At 46.8% G+C, this 23,052-nt stretch overlaps 1 protein-coding gene across 1 annotated transcript; it reads right to left on the bottom strand.

Moving 5' to 3' along the window:
- Positions 1-498: 498 nt before the first annotated feature.
- On the bottom strand, positions 499-13,989 carry LOC129383849 (protein FAM135B-like). Its single transcript, XM_055068783.2, has 6 exons — positions 13,748-13,989; positions 12,278-12,338; positions 8,774-8,903; positions 7,904-7,953; positions 4,798-5,051; positions 499-3,277 (listed from the first exon to the last, which is right to left on the bottom strand). Exons 1-6 carry the CDS (start codon positions 13,987-13,989, stop codon positions 2,863-2,865), a joined length of 1,152 nt encoding a protein of 383 aa, XP_054924758.1. The 3' UTR covers positions 499-2,862.
- Positions 13,990-23,052: the final 9,063 nt, after the last annotated feature.

The following is a 23,052-nucleotide window of genomic DNA, read 5'->3' as shown; positions in this document are numbered from 1 at the left end:
ATAGATAGATAGATAGATAGATAGATAGATAGATAGATAGATAGATAGATAGATAGATAGATAGATAGATAGATAGATAGATAGATAGATAGATAGAAGTTTACAAACCTGCCAAGCTTCCAGTTTTCCTCACATAAGTAGAGCGGGCAAAAAAGACAGCGATGGAACACAGTAGTGCGGCAAAAACGAAGCCCGCAGACTTCACTCTTCTTCTCCGCGGCTATTCCCACGAATTTACGAATCGATTTCCACGTATCTTTTCGCGGGAAACGATAAATATCAATGCTTGAGACATGACACACTTTTTTCACGTTCGAAAACGCAGAAAGGGAAGTCTCGTACATTGAGTAGGTACATTTTTGTTTTCTGGCAGTAGAGTGGCATAGGACGCGTCACCGGAAGTTTCTACGGGCGCAGGCTCGCCGCTGCCATAGCGTTAAAGATCAGACAACACGAAAGCACAGCAATATCTATGTGTTGCTTGACGGGCAGGTAAATGACGCGCAAAGAAAAGGAAAGTACTCGGAGAGTTGTAGACCACGCATGTCAAAACGTAAAAATTCAATAAAAGCCATCCTATATAGCCAGCGCGTCTTCGGTCGTATACCGCTTCTCTCGTCGTTCGCATGTTATGCGGTGAAGCGCGCACGTACGCGTTGCACAGAATTAGTATATAGTGTGCAGCTCCCATCACCAACTTTGTTATCCACCCTCATTCATCTCCTCATCCTGTCTCTGTTGCTCCCCCAAACCCCAGCGCGGGATTGCAGGACAGAGGCGCTTCAGTCAGACCGACCTCTCCACCTCTCTGCCGTTAAAGTTGCTCTCTCAGTCTCTGCGCTGTTCACTAAACTGGAAATGACGGACGGACAGACTGGCAGACTGACTTGCAAAGCAAGACAGAACGAAGGCGCCACAAGCAACAGTGGTCAAACAAGGGAATCCTCGCACACACACACATGCGCACGCCTCCTTCGTAGTTGCTGAGCTGTACGTTTTAATTCCATTTGGCACTCTAGTAAATGAGTCGGCCGCCTCTGCAGAATTAATCTATATTTGCATGAGTGAATAGTTTCCGTATCTGCAGTAAAAGAAAGAGAAAAAATAAGATTAAGAGGATCCGGGATACTAGGACCCCTTCGTCGCACAAATGTCTTGTGCATTAACTTGAACCTACGAACATAAAATCTTATCACAATCCCTTCCAGTTGTGTGATAACTTCTGTTGCCGAGCAGAAAGCAAATTAAAGCGGAAGTTCGAAAGACCGTTGCGCTGGTAAAAAAAAAAGAAAACGTCGGGAACGAAATGTAGGTCAGATGCAGCTGGGACGTTAGAACTGGAAACGTTGTGTATAAAGTTCGCTTCCGCTAATGGACGTTGGTTAGTTAAGTGAGCGATCTTAGTTCGATCGTGCAGAAAAAAAAATGGTTCAGAGCAGTTACTTACTTCTCTAACTTTCGTGCAATCTTTGTGGATGCATTGACCTATCCGTGTGGTCTGGGCAAATAAGATTAGCAGAAATAGATTATGAGCGGGGAGAGATTCCTGGCGCGTATTTGGTAGTTGCCACAGTATACTCTGGCGCATTCAAACGTTTCAACTTTAAGCAAATTGTTCGGCCTCTCAGCGGCTGTGCAGTTCACTGCTGATCGCGATTGCCGTGGGTTCGAATCATGGCCGCAGCAAGCACAGTCTAATAGGGGAAGAAATTTCGAAAACCGAAAGTTATCGAGAATTGCGGCGGAGTGCAACGGAAGGATCAATATGCCTCCTAAAACGGGTCCTCAGCGAAGGTGAGTTAGCAGATCTAGCGATGTCGTACACCTGCTGAAAGGGCTCTACCACGTTATACTGTCATGCAAAATATTTATTATACACAAATAAATCCATTCTACCCGGCATCTCCGAGTAGCCAGTGCCGGAGTGATCGGCGGGAACAATTCCTTTTGGAATGGGGCAGCCTTCGGCTATTCCTAAAAGAAGCTCAGTTTTGTTGTGCGTATTAATACATCTTTAATGTGTACACGTCAATTTTGGCGTGGTGAGTTTTTGCGGTTTAGCGGCGTCGCGTGACCGACAGGCGAAGTGGGCGCAGCCCGACAACATTCGACCAATAGCGGAGAGCTAATGGCGAAAAAGAAAAAGGCGTAGAATCGGAATTATTTTTCTTTTGTTCAGTCTAAGTATGCATCATGAGTATGTATACTCATTATAGCTGATAGGGGCAGTTTCGCGCTTTTCGTGACGTCGCGTGATATACGAATAAAGGAGGGTGTGGCCGGATTTTTTTTTTTTTTGACGCATCTTGGAGGAAGGATTGCAGAAATGGGATATAAACATTTGGAATAGCTTTACGTTATAGCGCCACTGTATTCACACAAAGAAAGGAAACCTCTTATACGCTAGAAATTTTTGCGAGAGAAAATTTCAGTCGATCGTGTCGCATGGAAATACCGGCGAAAGCGGCCGGCCAAATGGCAAAGCGCGCTTAAGAACGAGAAGCTTCGTGAATTCGGGCAGTTGCTTTAGTGCACAGTCTTGGTGTGCACTACACGGTCACGTGTTGGTGTTCCTGCGTGTCCCACCTGCGCGGCGTAACTTGTACCATCACGAGACGGCCGTATAGAAGCATTGCAAAGACGGGCCCTCACGCACCCTGGACGTGGGTAAGTACGTATGACATTTACGGGGCAATAACCTTGCCTTGATTACATGCCCTGCCCATGCCCATTTCTTTTCCTTGATTTCAACTAAGACTGTCGTTAGCTCGCGTTTGTTCCCTCACCCAATCTGCTCTCTTCTTATCCCTTAACGTTACACCGACCATTCTTCTTTCCATAGCTCGTTGCGTCGTCCTCAATTTAAGCAGAACCCTTTTCGTAACCCTTGTCGAGGGAAGATAACCGATGGTCATTAAGGGTTAGGGACTGGATTCCAAGAGAAGGGAAGCGTAGCAGGGGGCGGCAGAAAGTTAGGTGGGCGGATGAGATTAAGAAGTTTGCAGGGACAACATGGTAGCAATTAGCACGTGACTGGGGTAGTTGGAGGAGTATGGGAGAGGCCTTTGCCCTGCAGTGGGCGTAGCCAGGCTGATGATGAAACTTGCCTTCGACGTTTATCGTTGTCGCGGAGAACGGCCGGTAGCGCTCTTCAAAGATGATGGGCGTGTTCTTGTGGTTGCCGTCCAGCGGCCAGCATTCGATTTCCAGCACGGGAAACGACTTGAAGTAGTTTGAGCTGCGGATCTTGCGGACCATCCGCCGGTACATGTCTTCGCTGCGAGGGCCAGACGCGAATGAAAGCGCCAACGCACAAAGCGATGGATGAGAACTGCCTGGCCGTTATTTTATCCACTTATTTATTTAGACGTATTGCCAACCTTTTACACGATGATAGTAGGGGCAAGATGTGTACATGATCGCCCACTCTGAAGGGAAACAGATGTTTAATACTCAAGCCATGTGTAATTTCAGCACTTATTCTACTTTACGGGGACATTACATGCCTTACACGAATGCTAAGGCGGATATCTACTGACGATACATGCCGCGTCAAGTTCAGGCTGAATTCAAGGTACTATGAGCGCTTGAATATTAATGAAGCGTTTTCCATAAAAGTGGAATACTCTTTATGTACACTAATAGACATCGCAACGTGGTAAAAGCGTGCGATCGTTGCATTTCACTGGTACTAATATACAGAATAGAAACTTGATTCTTGACAAACATATTGATAACAGCCAACAAACAAAAACAACAACGATTAATGATAGGCGTAATTTTGAGAGACGAGAAGGCAGCAACGTGGATTGAAAAGCAAACTGGGGCAACCGATATTTTTGTTGCGATTAAGAGGATTTAATATAGTTGAGCAGACCACGCATTACGTATGCAGGGTAAATAACCGGTGGTCTATTAGAGTTACATAAATGATTTCAAGAGGAGGAAAGAGCAGTATAGGATGACAGAAAACTAAGTGTTGCGATGAAATTGTAAAAACAAAAATGCAGGCATTGGTTTGGGTGTCGGCTGATTAAAGGCAAGTGTAACTGGAGATCGCTGGCAGAGGCCTTCGTCCTGCAGTGGACGTAGAAGAAGCTGATTACGACAGCGAATAAATTGCTGGGGACACACCAGTAGCAGTACAAGAAACTAGGGAACAAGCTAAACACGAGATATACTTAACTAGAGAACGTTAGAGATGAGAGAGAGAAGAAACTTTATTGATCCATAATGAAAAGGAGCGCGTTGAGCGCCTGATGGGGTGGCTCTCGCTTTACGGGCTCACGGGCTAGAGCGTTAAACATAGAATTGGAAGCAGATACATGTTGTAAAACTGGGGTTACTGCGCTAATACATACGGATAACAGAAGTAGAAAACGACAGGCCCACTGTTGTACTTCTGTTGTCCGTGTGTCTTAGCGCAGTAACGCCAGTTTTACAAGATGAACTTCCACCAGCTAGCGCAACTTGCCGCTCTGAAGCAAACAAAATATCAATACTGGTGTTAACAGAGCAAAACGTAGACGGGACACGAGACGAGAAGGGGACACCACAAGCGCTGCAAGCGCTGCAGCGCTTGTGGTGTCGTCTTCTCGTCTCGTGTCCTGTCCACGTTTTGCGCTATTAACAACAGGATGGAAAACCAACAAGCCCAAGCTGCTATTCAAACAGTATCAATAGACGTCTTATGGCAGCTCCAGACACGTCGTTCGGTGACTATGTAGCCTGCGCTAGTTTGCAGTTAAGCAAAGTATACTTGAAAGCGCTACGGCCGAGACGTCACGATATACCGACCCGACCACGGCGTCGTAGTACACGGAGCCCAAGTCCTTGTCGAGGACCAGGTACGCCTCGGCGAGCCTGGCGACGCGAGCCCTCTGCAGCGGCTCGTAGAGCACGAACCGCAGGTCCTGGCGGCCCGCGACCGCCTCGACGTACTGCTCCCACAGCACGACCAAGATGGTGCTCAGCTTCTTGGCCTCCTCGTCCGGGAAGCGGACGGCCTCCGGTCGATCTAAGGTGCTGAACCGGCCCACGCGCAGGCGTGCCTGCGCGACGGCGTTCGATTTTATGTTCTTAAAGCGAAAGATTTACTGGCCGCGAAGTTGCGATTTCGCCGTGGCGGTGCTCCGAGGAGGCACATGACGTCACAACGCGCGCCTCGCCGCGGATATTTCTCTCTCTCTCGCTCCCGTCACTACTGCGCATGCGCCACTAGTGGCACCGAGCTACAGGTGTTCTACCGCTACGCAGCGCCGCGCTTTTCCGCCGCCGCCGTTCGGTATGACGTCACACCGCGTTCCTCGTCGTTGCGCTCGCCTCCGCTCGCTTCGCCAGCTGCGTCGCATGCCTGATAACATGTCGGAGGATTGAAAATGAGAGCCCGCGTGCGCCGCAACCGCAGTTGAGGCGGCAGTATGGACGGCGACAATTCTGATAAGCAGGAGTAGACCTGGAATCGACATCGGAATGAGATGAAGCGGAAACGAATCGCCCAGGAAACAGACGAACAGCCCGCCGAACGACTGGCTAAACGCCGCAACATAGCTAGACAACCAGACTAACCTGGACTTGCAATCAAGATTAACCAAGGCTAACCATGCTAGCCTTAGCTTTCTCTACGTATATCCTGGCATAGCCAAGCTAAGCCACTGCCACTTTTTTTAGATTTCGTTTTTATTCGGACCTATCAAGAAATGTCCACGAAGAATGGCAAAAGGAGACAATCTGTCTCCTGACTGGGCTAGCTACCCTTCGTGCTGCACTTCGGACAGGTACAGCAAAGCAGAACACGCAAAAAACAAACGATACACTATGTGCAGACAAGATTAGGTACATCATCAACAATATAAGTTATCGAGCGCACAAATCATCAGTCGTAAACAATGCATGTGTCAGCTATAGAATGATGTGTGTCTAAACATATGACAACTTTACATAAATGCAAGCAATTAGCAAAATACAGCGAAATATCCAGAAACGTAGCAATACGGATTTGTACTTAATTTGATACATATATGGCATAAACAACGCATTGTAATTTCGGTTCTATGTGCATGCAGGTAGCTAATTTTTTAACACGTGGGCAATTTTTTTCTTGAATTGCAGTATGTTAGTGATTTCTGTTGCTCATTCTATGATTTCAGTATGTTTATTACACAGTGCAATAATTTCCTTATTTATTGACCTCTAATATTCCTCGAGGAATGGTTCTCGGTTGTATTCGGGGGCAAAAAAAAAAAAAAAAATTACGCGGGTACAATGCACCTCATCGGAATCGATGCGAAGAAAGTTTTAGGTGGAGCAATTTAAATAAACCCCGTGTAACACGAAAAGTGATGCGTACAGGTGTCCTTATTGTCGTCCTACACTAAACGGGTAATTTCGTGCAGTATTTTGTGTTTCTGCACGTGCACGGGTCGCAACTTTATTGTCATGTGCAACGTTTACGTTTATGCACTGCACCTTTTACGAGCTGCACCGAAATGCAAACAGCAATCCACGCGAATGTGCACGCTGTGAGACTTCGACACAGTGATGTCATTAGGACGAAAGTGATGTTTGCTGTTTGCCTGCCTTTTTTTTATTCATATTGTTTCTACTTTCCTCATACAAGAAACCAAAGGGTCCCGGACGAAAGGTGCTTCCTTGCCAGATTCTTAGACTGTTTCTCCACATTCTTGCCTAGAAAAGAACGGGTAATGACTGGGTCAGGCGCTTCCTTGCACCTGACTAGGTCTGGTGCAAGGAAGCACCTGACCCAGTCATTACCCGTTCTTGTCTAGGCAAGAATGTGGAGGAACAGCATAAGAATAACAAGAGTCACGCGAAGGACATTAGTATAAGGCTGAGGATTATACTCACGTACCGCTCCTGCGTCTTTCGCCTATGGTGGAAAATAGCGCGCGCGCGCGGGTGCTATAAGTGGTGTGTCGTTAAAAATACATATATAGACTAGCTGGCCTTGGCATGGCAAAAATGTGGGTTCTATTATGGGGTAATGGTTAGAGCGTCGGGCCTGTTTTGCTTGCAGGTCGAGGTTCGAGCCCACCGTAGGACACGTGATCACTTTCTTCTACGTGTCGGTGTGTGACTTTTTTTATTGGCAGTGGGCAACGGTCGGGAGAGTTCGCAAAGTGTGCTTTGCTTCAAAATTGTCGCAAGCCAGAACCGTTCGGCAGAACGAATGGCAGCCATTTGTGGATGTAGGAAATATTAAGGGAATCCAGGCCGGTGAATGGCAAAACATACTTTACGAAAATAAAAAGAAAAATCGTGAAATCAGCTATTTTTTATGCACGACTTAAGAAATAGCGTTTACTTTGACGGCGGACTTGGACATCACCCGAGCTGCCTGAAGTGTGACTGTTACTGGCGCTCATAGTGCTACGCATCGGAGGCCAAATTTTACAAAGATTTTCGTCACAACTGTTTGCGAGACGACGGCGGCTGTCTGACATCATGATGTGTTAGCACCTTCTCGTGAGAAGAGTTCTAGCGTAAGGCTTTTTCTTGAATAACGTCCAAGTTCAGGCTATTTATTTATTTATTTTTGTCTATTATTGCGCTATCGGCTTTGCGTTGTCAGTGTGCGTGGCAAAGGCGGATACGAATTAAATTTATCGCAGTCATATAAACCGATTTGCAGCTAGTGTGACTCGTCTTGCTCGTCTCGTTCTATCTTCGAGGTTTTCTCCTTCTTTCTTTCTCTTTCCCAGTCGGAGTTTTTCTTAAAGTCATGCACCAGCTAGCAGAGAGGCGAGTTGTCCTGCGTATTATACTACGAAGCACACCGCGTGGAGGATCTCCCGCAAACAGAAAATTCGAAGTTCGCGTGATATCACGAACGGTGTGTGCAAGCCAGGTTCTCGTTTTACAAAGCTATCAAACTGACACTTACCCTTTCTGATCCAGGGTCATTTCCGATGTCCGTGTCTTTAATTTTACTTTCTGAAACAGCGAGAGACTCAAGGTTAACATTGCGTCGCATGGTGCAAGTTTGTCCGGCTCGCGCATCGCATCGGCAACACTGTGACAGCTAAAAGCACAAAAAGGGATAGAGAGGGAAATGGCTAAATGTTGGAAGGTCGGTATGAGATAGCCTGCTACTCTTACTCGTGTCCACTCACTCACTCACTCACTCACTCACTCACTCACTCACTCACTCACTCACTCACTCACTCACTCACTCACTCACTCACTCACTCACTCACTCACTCACTCACTCACTCACTCACTCACTCACTCACTCACTCACTCACTCACTCACTCACTCACTCACTCACTCACTCACTCACTCACTCACTCACTCACTCACTCACTCACTCACTCACTCACTCACTCACTCACTCACTCACTCACTCACTCACTCACTCACTCACTCACTCACTCACTCACTCACTCACTCACTCACTCACTCACTCACTCACTCACTCACTCACTCACTCTATCTCACTCGCTGACCGTCCTCAAGAACTTCGCAACGCGCACAACACCGTCTTCGGTGGCTGCAGTATCGACTGCTGTGACTGCTCAAATGCATACACTGACGCCGTGGCTCCCCTATGCGTTAGTATTCAAGCGCTCATAGCAGCCCACACGTGACGTCAAATCTCGCCAACAAAATTCTTCTATACCATAGATACACGTATTAGGTTTCGCATAGGGCACATTTCTCTTATGAAGCAGAAGAAATGTTTAAATTCACATGGAGTCGAACACTAAGCGTGACGATTCTGCGCGTGGTTTAGGAAGTGGAGGGTGGACCCACTTCCCCCTGTCGGCGTGGGACGCTTGTGTTCCTCGAGGATCTTGCGCAGGTGGGAGGCGGTCGACGTGAGCAGCGCGTTCAGCTCCTGCTGCACCGCCTTGTCGATGGTGGTCGAGTAGCAGCACGAGCTCTGCGCCGAGGACGAATGGGGCGTGCGTGATGAACCGTTTTAGTTGCGACAGTGGGTCATGCGAAAACAAGGAGGTTATATAGTGAGACCTCATATATACTGAGAATGTACTCATCACATGTATATTCATTTCGTTTCTTGTAAGTTGCACGTGCACATTCTGTACTGTTGCTTAACTTGCTTTTAACCGTTGATGTTATTCATGCTCATTTTTAACAGTGTAACAGTATATATTTCCCTGGCGCTAATGTTATTTACCCGAATTTCAATGCGCTCGTAATGCGTATACATGTATGTAGATGTATTCATGCCCAGGGAAGTGCATATATACCACGTGCTGCACTAATGAAGCTACTTACGAAAGCTTATTGTTTGTATTGCGGATGGGTGCGCTGGGGCTGTTGCCTGGTGGTGGCCCCCTGGCCTCGTCAAGCTGTATGTTTAGAGCTTTCTTGCCAGGGTGGCCTTCTACGCTGTACTTTGTGCATGTTGTAAAGAAACTTGACTTGACTTGACCTCAGTAGTGCAGTGAAGCCGATCGCCGCCATCTTGCTAGAGGCAAAAAGGCTCGGGCCAGCGTAGACGCCGTAACACAGCGTGGAGGAAGGGCGTTCGTCGTGATCGTTGTTTGTATACGTGTCGGAACAGCAACTGATTGTGACATGATCTCTGAGGACATTACAACGTCTTAGTAAGTCGTGGCTGCACCAAGTCACTTAATGTACACGCCCCTGGTATAACGTTCCGGCTGTGACATAAGCTCTCGTTGGTCGCTCCCAACCCGATGTTGTGCGTACGTTTGCTTCAGCTGGGAACGGTTAGAAATGTGCGCGTACGTACTAGTATGAAATGTACGCGTCAAAATGATGGTGGAACGTCAATGCGCGTAGTATTATGTACCGCAGCTGGCTCCTGTTGTGACGTGCGGTGCGCATTTCCCCCGACTTTCTCTGTTTTGTTTGCGTGTGTCGCGCAATGTCTGTGTTTTTAGTAGTGAAACGGGTGACACGCGTGCATAAGAAAGACGAGTGCTCGATTTAAGTAAAAAAAGAGAAGGGAACGGTGAAGAATGCAGCGCTCATCCAGTCACAACTGTTTGGTAAATAAAGTAAATTGAAATTGAAATCCAGTCCTGGTTCTTGCCTTGTGTGCGCGTCTGCGTGTGTCACTGGCTTCGTTTATTTACAAATACGTACCAACTTGCCCAGCAAAACATTGCGTTGTATTATGGCTTGAACACAAGAACGCGCTTGTGCTAAATTTCAATTACAATATTGCACCTAGAGTGCTGTAATAATGTTTCCGATTCACCGCATCTCTCAGAAGCCTAATCTAGCGCACTGTGAAGAGCAGTAGCACTGCTTTCGAGACTTGCATCGCTTAAAGATCAATTGACACAGAACGTAAGTTCCAAAGTGAGCTTGTCGTGAACCAATATGCATTTCGAAAAGTTTCACTGAAGCGTGTTTTCTGCTCTCCTTACGTTAGTGTAGCATTGGTGACTGCACCAGTGCAACGGGTATGTTACATCAACAAATGCTCTCGGCGACGCTATGGATGAGTGGCATCAAATATTTTCAGCTGTACATAAATTATAAGATAACGTACACAGTGAAGTTCGATGACGCAACCTCTGAATTAAATATTTAAGTATAAAGTGTTTCAGGTTGCTAAATGCATAATTTGCAATGTCTTTCGTGGTAAAACCAGCTTGGAAGTTTAATTTGTACGAAAATTACAGAGCTCATGACAGCGTATTGCGAATAAAATAAGGACTAGAATGGCGTGAGGGCCTTTTTGAAACTACCGGAAAAGAACAAAAAAAAAAGAAAGAAAACAAGAAGTGAAATTTCTCCAATTATCCTCAGCCATGTAACTGTACTCACGAGAAATTCAGCAAACCAATAAATGAAGACGGTGATCGCGCAGTACAGTCTGAAGTTGCAAGTGAAAAGCGTGTTAAGGCCTTTACAAAAAAAAGGTGGCTGAAGATGTTTCTCGTCAACCAGCAGCTAATCAGTAGTGAGTATCACGCAGCCACGTCACACGAGGGACCGCTCGTAATATAACACAGCGAAAAAGTGTGACTGGGGGTTGTCCCGCCGGTTGAGTTTCTCGAAGCCTACGGCAGGAACTGGATGCAGAATTTTTTTTTCTCGGCAACAACGCATAATTGTCAACTGATATACATTTTAAAGTTGTTTCTTCTCAAGTTTCCACAACGGAACTACATATGCAACCGAATCCTGCGCGTATGTAGCGGCCGCCTAAGCTTGGGACGCGCCCTCTTTTACCTCTAGCAAAATGGCCGCCGTGGCTTCACTCCCTCCAGTAGGCGGCTGTAGGGACTGCCACTCCAGAAGTTATATATAACCTCTTTGTGTGAAAGCAAGTTTTGCTTCATAAAAGAGCCTATCGGGGCACGCAGATAAATGCTATATACATACCCAGTGCCTGCGTTCTGTCAAAGTGGAGATTTGGACGAGGTGGTTCTGTATTGCGAAATGCGCATTGATACGGACATAGAAATGGAGTGCAGGATACACGAAGCACTACTTACAACTAATTTATTTTGAGAAAGACCGTGCGCTAATATACACATAGTATGCGCACTTTCAGTGCCGCATTATTCTCCAGGCGACATATGTTTGTTGGGTAGCGACCACGAGAAGGCATGCTTACACTTTGCTTTCGTTCCGTGTGCATTCGTTCCTGAAGCAGCTTGTCTGAAGCCTATTTTGTGTCATATGTGCCCGGAGGTCAGATGTGAAACGAGGAAAATTTCACTTGCAATAACAACTTAGTGTTTTTACTAGGTCCGTGTTATCTGTTTTTTGAAAACTATCGTGTGTCACACGTAGCTCTGAAATTTGGATCGCACAATTTTTTTGTTTTCTTACATATGCGTAATTACACAAGAGAAAAGTAAAAAAGAAAGGAGAAAAAAAAGCGCAAAGGCGTGCATCAGGAACTCGGAGGCAGCAACTGTCAATCACAGAGTGCAGGCGTTGTCTCTCAACACTAAGAACCACTGAGTTGCGTGAGTTGGTGATGTTCAGTCTTGGAACGCACACAATGCACAACTTGACGACGCATTCATGCTATGTACTTGATTTGCTTGTGTTTGTTGTGCTACGTGTATTCTTTCTATCCTGCAAGCCGAATACACTCAGAGGGGATTGGGAACCGTCTTGTTAACAACTCAGTGTACAGGCGCTATGTGATGGGACCGCCTGTGTGTAAGTGAACTCAGAGATAAGCTTCAATTTCGCGGAAACCTTACTGAAAGCTCTCTGACGCAGGAACAAAATGAAACAGACAAGAACCTGAAAAGTAAAAAAAAAAAGGGATAGACGAACAAAAGGGTCCCTCACCTGGCCATCGCAGATGCAGAGATGGCCGACTAAGTGACCCATGGACGCGTTCCTCATGCTCCTGAAAAGACAAAAACGCAGCAGTGTAAACACAAAAACATAGAACGACTTGTTCACTCATCCATGCCTCGGTAAAATGCGCGATGCCGTGGCCCGTGTGGAGCTGGTGTATGTTACGTAAGTGGCCGTACTCGCAGAGACGTTCTGACCTAAGGGCAATTTGTGATTATCCAGCTTATGGATGGTAGCACTGCTCGATTAAGTCTTCAAATAGCCTGACGCGTGAAGCCTAAAGCCTTTGAATAGCCTGAAGCGTTAAATGTGGCACCCGCGTCCGGCAACATGAAGAATGGTGTTGCCCGTGGCTCCGTTGCTAGCCGGGTGACGGGGTCGATACACGGCGCACCCTTGCGGGAAACGTCCCGCTATAGTGTGTTCTAGCCTTAACGGGATTTCGTTGCGCTGCATGTGTGAGAAGTCCGTAGGCAACTTCACAAACCCTCCCATCAGCCAAACAAGTACATTGTGCTTCGGCGGATCAGCGTAATACCTTGCATGTACTTATCCAAATAAGTGATATTGTACTGTACTGTATTATTGTGATATTAAATATATAGACACTCCAGGCGTATTTCCGTCGTCGGCGTCGCCGTGATGTTTCGCATAAAGTCCAAGTGCGACAACACCGTGGCCGCACGCCGTATGGTGAAAGTGAGAGCGAAGTGAGAGCCGAAGATGGTGGCTTGATCTCGTGCGCGCAAGGAAGGAAGGCGGGGAGGAAGCGCGCCGTCTTCCACCACGCGCATGACGGGTTTCGGGGGGGGGGGGGGGTCGTTCTGTTATGTCGGCGGCTGCGTATGGCATGGGGCAGCGGGGGCCTTGTCTTCAAAGCGACCTGCGATTAGTGCAGTCTAGGTGCGCCGAGGGCTCATAGCTTCCTGTGCTTCGTGCGCTTCGTGCGCTGTCTTCTCGTCGCTTAGTTCGCGTTGAAGCGCGAGGCAGCACGAACGTCAATTCGCTCGTTGCCGCTGCCACTCTTTCTCGCGCCACCGGAAGAGTGGCGGAAGCAACGAGTGCAACGAACGGCAGCAACCAATGCTTCCTCACTCCAGTGGCCCTGCCGCGCAGCATGTACGGCAGGGTCTCCTAGATAGAAAATAACCCTGAAGACCAGCCAACGTGTTGTCTCTATTCTCAAAACATGTCCGTCCCCGATGACAAAGCCGGCTCCTTCTTCCGAAAAGGCCCTCACCTTTACAACGGAAACGGCCCGGTGACGGGACGTTGCGTTTTACGGCTGTGCGAATCAGGCCTTAGAGTTGGTTACGCTGAATTCAATGCGAAAATAGCCACGCCACAAACAAATAAATTAGTATGTGTACTTGGTGTTTCTCTTTAGTGTCCCTCGAAGGAGAGCCTGCCGATGATAAATATTAATCCGCACGTCAAACGGCGCATGCGCATACTCACTCGCCGCTGGGTATGCAGATGGTGACCAGGGACGCGTGTATGGTCATGGTCAGCAGGCTGACGTTGCCCACTTCGAATACGAGCGGGTAGTAGTCATGCAGGCCATGGGCGGGGTCAAAGTTCAGCGTCAGCACGCGGGCCGTCACCGCCACGAACGGTGCCGGCTGCCGATTCCTCGACGGCGGGTCACTGCGAACCAGTGGATGTTGCATCGGGTCACGGTACGCGGATAGCATCCTCATTTTCGTAAAACAGTGACGTCACTGCGACGTCATTAGCGGCGCTTTAGTGCGAAGTCAAATGCACCCGTGTCAGTTGGATTTCGGTGGTTGATTGCGACTGTTGATTTAGACTTCAGTTTGTTAACTTCTCGTGCTTTGATTCATCTCTTCTTTGGATGTTGCGTCGGGTCACGGTACACGGATAGCATCCTCGTTTTCGTAAAACAGTGACATCACTATGACGTCATTAGTGGCGCTTTACTGATAAGCCAAGTGCACCCGTTTCGCTTCGATTTCAGCGGTTCATTGCAACCGTTGATTTCAACTTGAGTTTGTTGACATCTCTTGCTTAGGTTCTCTGTAGCCTAGTTGTCTAAGTATTAGTTTGTAATGTCGATGTGTGTCTAATATTATGTCCCAGAGAATTATCACGTGCAACGCTTATAATGCTTTTTTACTGAGTGCAGATTACCTTTCTGTTTGCACTTTTTGCGTAATTGATTTTTTGGTTGCTATATTATGTGTATTTTTTTGGTTTCCAGTTCCAAGATAATTAATGTATCACGGAGCTTATAGACCTGCTACCGGCCATTACGTAAAACAGATAGCTAGCTGTCTAACCTTTTCTACCACGTACCTGCTGGTTCTTGCAAGCACGTGATTCTCTTGGTCCTGAGCGTTTTCCCCACAGCAAAAACAAGGTATAAGCCGTTTATTATTGCAGCCGCGAATTGAAGTAGCTCGACGTGATATAGCAAAAAAAAAAAAAAAAAATCATTCTTATTTTATTTTATCCATGCGCCTCCGTGCTAGCCACGTCATATTTTTCTTGTTTACAAAAAAGCAGCTTGTTTATACCGCAATTCGGCCTTCAAGGTGTATTACTTGAAATTGCGGACATTACCTGCACTTTCTGGCTGCCAATAAAAAAAGAAAATTGTAATAACTTTTTTATTAATTACGGGCCACTTGAAGGGAACGCGCTTTTGCTGACTCGCACTCACCTGCTAACCTCATGTGTAGTGACGTCACCGCGTTTCACATGGGGTTAGCATGTAAATTACAATGTAATAACTTTGTTTCTCACAGTGTACATAATCTAAATTTTATTTCTGTCCTGCCACCTTTGTAATTTCTTATAATTACCCACCGAGGGTCCCGGTTACAGTCTTTGACTTTGGGGCCCTCGTCTGTAAAACAAAAATGTAACCGTTTCCCTTTTTGTAATGAATAAACTTGATTTGATTTGATTTGAATGATATGACATAGAGGGTGTACTTGCTCGTTATCATTCTTCGAGCACCAGATTTCCAGGCGAAGTTCGTACGTCGCGTCAACGAGTCGCGCTCGAACCTGGAACAGGAACAGACAACTGCTATTCGTTTTACTTGGGTCACGCGTCGCAAACAGTGCAGACGGGAGTACAGAGCAGAGGTGCTCCAGACGAGGTACGAAAACGCAGTGAGTTAACAAGGAGGAGTAATGGGTATGCCCTGACCTCATCGCGCCCGCCACGCTGTTGTACAGTTATCACGATGATAACAGTGCACGTTATCGTGAAACGTTTATCTACGTTCTCAATCGAAGCGCTGCAGAAGAGACGGATAGAAAAAAAGACGGCGCATGTGATGTCACGTGAATGCTCTCCATAGTTGAAGGAATGTTTCACTTCTCTATAGCGCCGGCAGAGATAAACAGGAATCTTTATAACAGATATATATTCCCCCCCCCCCCCCCCCCTATGTAATAAACTCTCCTGGAGGACCTTTAGGGGTAACGTGAATATATATATATATATATATATAAACGAGATGAAAGAGGGTTTAATCGAGGGGCCCGATTTTTATTAGTCATAGCATAAGAAGCCAACAAACACTGACACCAAGAAGGACAACATAGGGGAAATTACTTGTGCTTAATAAATGAAATAAAGCGACGATAAATTAATGGAAATTAAAGTGGATGAAAAAACAACTTGCCGCAGGTGAGAACAGCACTCCCACCTGCGACAAGTTGTTTTTTCATCCAATTTAATTTCCATTAATTTATTGTTTCTTTATTTCATTTATTAAGCATAAGTAATTTCCCCTATGTTGTCCTTGGTGTCAGTGTTTGTTGGCTTCTTATGCTATGACTATATATATATATATTAATAAGTGATTAGACATGCGGAAGTGATTGGAAGTAGTTATTGACTACATGTGTGAAGAAAGCTCACAAGGAAAATGGAACCGGTACTTTCGAGCTGGCCGCCTTGCAGTAAGCTGATGAACACATAGCCCACTGTGTCGCGTAGAGCCGCTCAGCTGCGTTTGGCGTAAGAAGGTGAGGCCTTTCATTTCGCCTCTATGTACTCGTGGGAGTGCGATTAGAGGAGGAAAAGAATGGGAGGAGGGAAGAGGGGGCTTACATCGTCCTTGAGGAAAAGGTGCACTTCAAAGCGCACGGTCTCCTGTAGGTCGTTCTGGATGGAGTCGCAGGTTCGCGTCACGAAGAACGACTTGCTGACGTACGTGGCGTTCAGCCGCCCTGCGAAATGGAAGGTCGTCGAGAGAGAGAGAGAGAGAGAGAGGGGGGAGAGAGAGCGGCATTAGCATTGTCCCCAAACTTGGATTTTGTTTATTTGGGACACTTTACAAGGAAACGCGTGTGGAAAAGTCTACTTAAGTTACAAATGAATGCCAATAAAAGCTTCGGTGTTTTACATTCAAGATTAAAACAACAATAACGACAAGAAAACGTATTTCATTTTATTTGTACACCGTGGCTATCGCGCTTCTAGAAAGATGCTTTTGTTCAAGTGCTGTTGCGACATGTGAGATTCACATGACGTAACTGGAACGTTTCGGTAATTGTCATTTCTAGCGCGCAATTATTGGAGTTATTCGCGCGCGTGCTAAAAATTTCAGAATATAAATGAACAAAGAAGCAGACGGATCTTTTCCCAGCAGACCCTGTAGTACGTTCGTCAGCAAGGGTGCTGGAAGTCTGCAGTAATTGGGAATGATACTGGCAGTCCGGTGGTCGCATTATGCTAATAACGGATCTGAGTCCGAAATCGCAAAGATTTTCGTTCGTAAGTGCTTTTTTAAGATTGGCCTACCACCTTCACTAATGATATGCCCAGCATCAGGATTGGCTGGAGTTTGTGCTCATGAACAAATATAACGTAACAGCTTTTTTTGTGTGTGAATGCGAGCTCTGAACTTGCATCAAACTTACTTGCCGGGCCTAGAAGCACTTGTGAATAATACCTCGAGTCTGCTTGCATCGATGCTCGCACCTGGTAGAGGCTAAAAGAAAAACAGAAAGCACGCGAGAAAAATAAAATGAAAGAACAGCTTTCGTTTGCATCTCATCAGGAAAGTGGGAAGAGACCAAGTCGAGGGCTGAATTCAAGATGTGTCAGACGTACCCTTCGGCGTCTAAGTAGAAGTTGTAGAGCGTGTACATGTCGACGACGAAGTCGACTACTACCTCGTGTTTCATGATGCGGATTTGTCTGAAATAAGAAAAAAAATAACAAAATAAAAACGACGGAATATTGTTGGTCTGTGTCATGGCGGCGTGCTCTGGAAAGGACAGATACACAAGCTTAGCGCGTGTAACACACATTCATGACGGAACATTCAAGAAAACGTGTGAACAGTACGTCATCTGAAGAGTCATGCGATGAAATTCAAACGGGAGCGCTTTGATGGAAAATAAAGTAGACGAATCTTTTTCTGACAAAAATGACGTACAGAATTCTTAGGGAAGTTCGCGTTTTGTGACACATGTCTGCTGTGACAAACAGTTTGAGAGAAAAAACTTAGCTCGGGACCAAGTATGATTTCACTGTTCAGCATACACGTGACACTCAAATATGGTCCTATTCCACAACTGCTGAATCAATTTGAATAATTCTTGTGTTATTTTGTGTTACCTACAACAGCAGGTACAAGTACACTCCACCTGTTGTCGAAGGAATCATTTTGATTTAAGGCCTTATTCTTCTATAAAATGTTTTTGATATATCAGTTGCTATGAAAAAGTTGAATGTTTACGTTTAGAGTTCGTAACAGTGTATTAAACCCGTACATCACAATCCTGATAAGTGGGTCTTTTCTCCAGTTTTATATAAACGTATAAATTCTTCAATCTATTGCTTATTGAACTCGGGTTGAGGTAAAGTGCTGCAAGAAGAGCGTCTAGGAAAGAAAGAAAAAAAAACGCTGTCTGCCGGCAACCATCAACGGCGATTTATGCGAAACACTATTTCAAGATGAGTTTCACGATGGAACCAGGGTTATTTATAGCGAAATATGTAGCAGCGCTCTTGATTTACTAGGTAATCCGCCGGTCAGTGCACACCGTGACTTTGGTTTCAGAACGTTTTTCGGAACATTTACGCTTGCCGATGCTTAATCTCTTACAGCAACCCCTTCACTGCAAATCCAGCGGGTTTTTTTCCCCAAGTGATACTGGGAGAAGAAATGACATTCGCCTTGCCCTGCAGAATGATTCTCGCGCTTGACTAAAGCAAGAAAAGCTATCGCAATACTTACCGTTTAGCGAAGATTTTGCTTTACATATTAGCCTGCGGTGACGAGCTGTGCACTGCGCCGGATCAATTTTATCTTCTTCCTCTTTTTCTCATCATCTTCAAAAGCGCGTGGCCCGTTGTCGGCTTCATCGTTCGTTAATTTCACGCTTTCATTCTGAGCCTGGCGCACTAAGATAATTGGACGACAGGCAGCTTATACCACAGGGGTGTAATTCCGAAAAGCATTTTTTTTTCGTCTTAAGATTGGCTCATCAATAGTCGGCCACCTTCGTTAATATATGCAGCTGCTCTTACGAACCATCGTAGCGTAAGAGCCCTTTCGATCTTTTTGTTTTTTTCTTCTGCAAGAGCGGGCCGAGACCTTGGACCTTGGGCTCGGGCTTCGTCTTGACGGGAAGCCGCTAAAACTACTTACTTTGCGCTTTTCGAAGACGACTGAACGGTTGCCTTTTGAATCCGCGCTCAATGCTGCGTGTGTTGCGCTGCATTCATGTGCCGGACTGCAATGCTGCGTTGAATGCGTATTTGTGTGTGTGCGCGTACACCATCTGTTATCAGATTCCGTTGTTATTTCCCAACATAACAAAAATAATATTACCTTGGCAACATTTCGGCCGTTGGTCCTGCCACGGGCCAGAACGTTAGTAAAACAATACTAAGTAACATTGTTGCCTTTACACGTGTGAATATTTATTCTTCAAGATAACTTCTTCGGTTCATCAAGCACGTCTAATCCACTATATATATATATATATATATTTAATGCGGATGGTATAGTGCTGGGAGTCAGTCAGTGAGAGTGACGAAACTGTATTGCAGGTCCGGCGAGGATGCGAACTCATCGCGCACCCAGCTTGTCCCACGTCGGAACCGGCATGTCTAGCCCACTGGCCCAATCGGGGGCACGCCGGACAGCCAGGATTTGCTTGTCTAGATCGGGGCTACGCAGAAGCGAGTCCCACTCTTCCTTGATGAACTTGGGGTACTTAGACCCGCACTCCCAGAGCATGTGTGCTAGAGTGTGCCTGCAGGACGGGCAGGCGTGGTCGCGATGCACGTCGGGGTAAGCCTCGTGGAGAACGGACAGACACGGATATGTGCCGGTCTGAAGAAGTCTAAGCGAAATGGGTTCGGGTGCTCGATCCATTTCTCCGAGTCGGATTTACAAGACGCTCCTGATCCAAGTTAGAGAATGCGCGCGCCAACCGAAGGGCGGGTCATTTTGAGGAGCAGTGAGAGACAAGGAAGCCAGGATCGATGACTACAGTGTCAGTGACGCCTGATTGAGCGCCGGCGCCGCACCGCGCAGAGTTATAGCACGACGGCGAGCCAAAGCGCAAGCCAGACAAAAAAAAATCATAGGCTACAGTAAAGCGACCGACACAGTGCCCGTCGCTTGCGGCACAGCCCTATATACGCCATCACAGCGAGTTTTCAGCACTGAGATAAGATGCTGTGCAGTAATTTCCTCTCGACGCAAGAGTAGAACCGAAGGTGCCGCTTTACAAGTGCAAACATTTCCGCGTCGCACGCACCGACGTGAGGCGCATAAATCACAGCGGCACAATTACGAAACCGCCTCAACGGCCAAGCCGACGCCGGCGATAGCGCGCTGACGGAAGCCGTAGTGTTCGCGCAACCGTAAACCAGCTGCATCTCGCAACTGCGCCGACATCGTCGGTAGAGGCATTTCTGGGCGATCCGAGTCGGAATTCATTGATTGATTGATTGATTGATTGATTGATTGATTGATTGATGAGGTTGCAAGGGCCAGATATGGCCAAAGAGTGCCATACACATGGTGATTGGTTTTCACTGAATTGTTCGTGATCCGAGTCGGAATTCAGCTACCTGAAAGAACCAAGTGAATGCAATCGAAGGGCCCTTTTTCTTTCGCCCACCCGAACAGGATGACTATACCTCTGGAGTGCGCCGAAACGACCACCCGAAGTTGCCGTAAGCATCACGCTATAGCGCGTCTAACCAACGCCTTCCTAGGTTGCACAAGGCCCGTTCACTTCGATCCGTGACGCTACGTTACCTTGCGCGACTCCTATAACATCGAATGAGGACGCTCCCGTGTAAGTCACGGTGATTTCTGACGTCACCGCTTTCGTCACGGCGGGCTTGGCTATGGGAATTTCGGTTCAAGTGCCATGATGTCACAAAGCAGGGTGCACAGGGTGATCTAACTACCGCTCCCGGAAACCATCGGCGCTATGGCTTGTGGAATTCAATATAGTGGCCGCGGTGGTTACCTCTTGGCGCTGCCTCCACTTCGGAAAAGGGAGAAAGAAGTAAACTTCTATTCTAATAATAATAATAATAATATATGGGGTTTCACGTGCCAAAACCACTTTCTGATTATGAGGCACGCCGTAGTGGGGGACTCCGGAAATTTTGACCACCTGGGGTTCTTTAACGTGCACCTAAATCTAAGTACACGGGTGTTTTCGCATTTCACCCCCATCGAAATGCGGCCGCCGTGGCCAGGATTCGATCCCGCGACCTCGTGCTCAGCAGCCTAACACCATAGCCACTGAGCAACCACGGCGGGTAACTTCTATTCTAAGCAAGCGCAGTGTGCTCCCTAGGTGGGCGGCCCCCTTATTCGAGGTAGCCGCGGGCATGGCCGTCTCCCGTGCCCGTTCGATCAGGCTGCGCTGTTTCTTCGGGTCCGGGTCTGTTAGCTTCGCCTCCCTCTGCTCCTCAGTTAGTGTTTGTATGTCTACTGTGCCATATTTTCGTGTGACATAGGGTGTGAGTGAGTGAGTGAATAAAACTTTTATTGGGTCTAGCAAAACGCGATGAAACGCGCACCCGGCTAATCCCACGACGGGACAAACAGGTCTAGGCTGCCGGCCCAATCGCGGGCGTGCTGGACGGCCAGGATTTGGTCTTCAAAGACGGGACTTCACAGGAGCACGTCCGACTATTTCTTGGTGAACCTGAGTGTCCGGGACATCACAGCACTTGCAGATGTACGAGTCCTCAGACTGTGGGATTCGGTGCACTAAGAAACCGTGGATGTAGGTACTGGTTCGCAATTTCCTGAGCGTTACTACTTCTTACTTAGGCTAGGGCGAGGTGGCGAGTAATTTCTTCTGTCTGGCAATGGGAGAAGCCTAAATTCAGAAAATAAAATGTAAATGTTCTCCTTCTTTTTCTTCTGTAACAAGCACACCGCGCAAGCCTGCGGCTAAGAATTCTTCGGATAAAAATGACTATGATAATAGTGATGATGATATCCTCAAAAAAGTGTCCCGACCGAAGAATCTGGTGCTACGGTAACAAAAATGTACTTGAAGGGAACAGGGTTGAAGAGAGCGGCTTTCTTGCTTGTTTGCAAAGTACAGAGCTAGCGCATAGAAATCTAGATTCACAGCCAATAAATTTGAGATTAATCACAAAAATGTGCGTAAGAACGGAATTATTGCTGCCATTTTCATATGTAAAATACGCAACAAAATGCTTAGTGTCGTGCTGGCTAATCGCTGTATTCTGAAGATTGATCGGCAGGTTGCTTCCAAATGAGATGGCGCAACCCACTAGGGGAATATGCTAAGAAGCAGCCCGTATTGTAGTAAAAAAGAAAGTACCGCCCGAATCCCCCGAAGTGGGTATGCGCCATCGTAGGAGGATATCCCATTCTATCCTACCCTCTATCGCTTTTCAGGTATCTTGTCATGCTATGAAATAAAGGGCAGACCATAATATAAAACTTTATACGGGACTGGAAACCCTTCTGCAGTGGCTTGCACAAGGATGCTTCAACGGAGCACGTACCAAACCGACTCAATCCACAGTGGAAGCACACAGAGGCGTTCTCGGCTGACACCACGAGGAATTCGTTTCGGTCTCGGAAAGCCAGTCCTCGTGCCGAGGCTATTGTTGGATGACCACGCAGGCCGGCTTCTGAAGCCAAGGAAGGCATCTTGGTAAGTGGAACGACTGGTAAGTGGAACGACGACCCAGAACTTCCGTCGACATACCGAGGCGAATAGTCACATCTTGCTTTTTCGCCCGTTTTTTTTTTTTTTTTTTCATGGTGGTCGGGCCTTCATCGCCGACGGACAGGAGCTGATGCAAAGGACACGAGCTCTCAACGAAGCAACAAACGCTGTTTACACGGTCTCGCCGTAACAAACATACGCCTTCAGGTGTATCAATAATTTGAATAAAACGAATAGGTTTCTTGAGGCATTCGGTTATTTGATTACATTGGAAATTATCGTCGACGGCTTTCTGCACATTCTTTTACTGTTTGCAAAACGTTCTTGAACCTTATATACTCTGACAGAGATATTCATGGCGCAGCAACTAACTTCCTTGATTGCCATGCTAAGCCGGCCTGTTTTGACATCCCCGCCATGTTGTTGAGGGCACCCAAGAGAAAATGCTGTTAACTTAGACAGAGAGATCTGCTAAATTTAGCGATATTTTAGGGGCTTTAACGACGTATTTGCCCCTTCTTAGAGCTTTAGCGACTTTATAGGGACGTGAATGGCCGAAGCATTCTCCTCGTAAGATTACTCGAG

This window comes from Dermacentor andersoni, chromosome 9 (genome assembly GCF_023375885.2).
Source record: "Dermacentor andersoni chromosome 9, qqDerAnde1_hic_scaffold, whole genome shotgun sequence".
Lineage (NCBI taxonomy): Eukaryota > Metazoa > Arthropoda > Arachnida > Ixodida > Ixodidae > Dermacentor > Dermacentor andersoni.
Note: the sequence above shows the minus strand (reverse complement) of the source record. Positions and strands in the feature narration are given on the sequence as shown.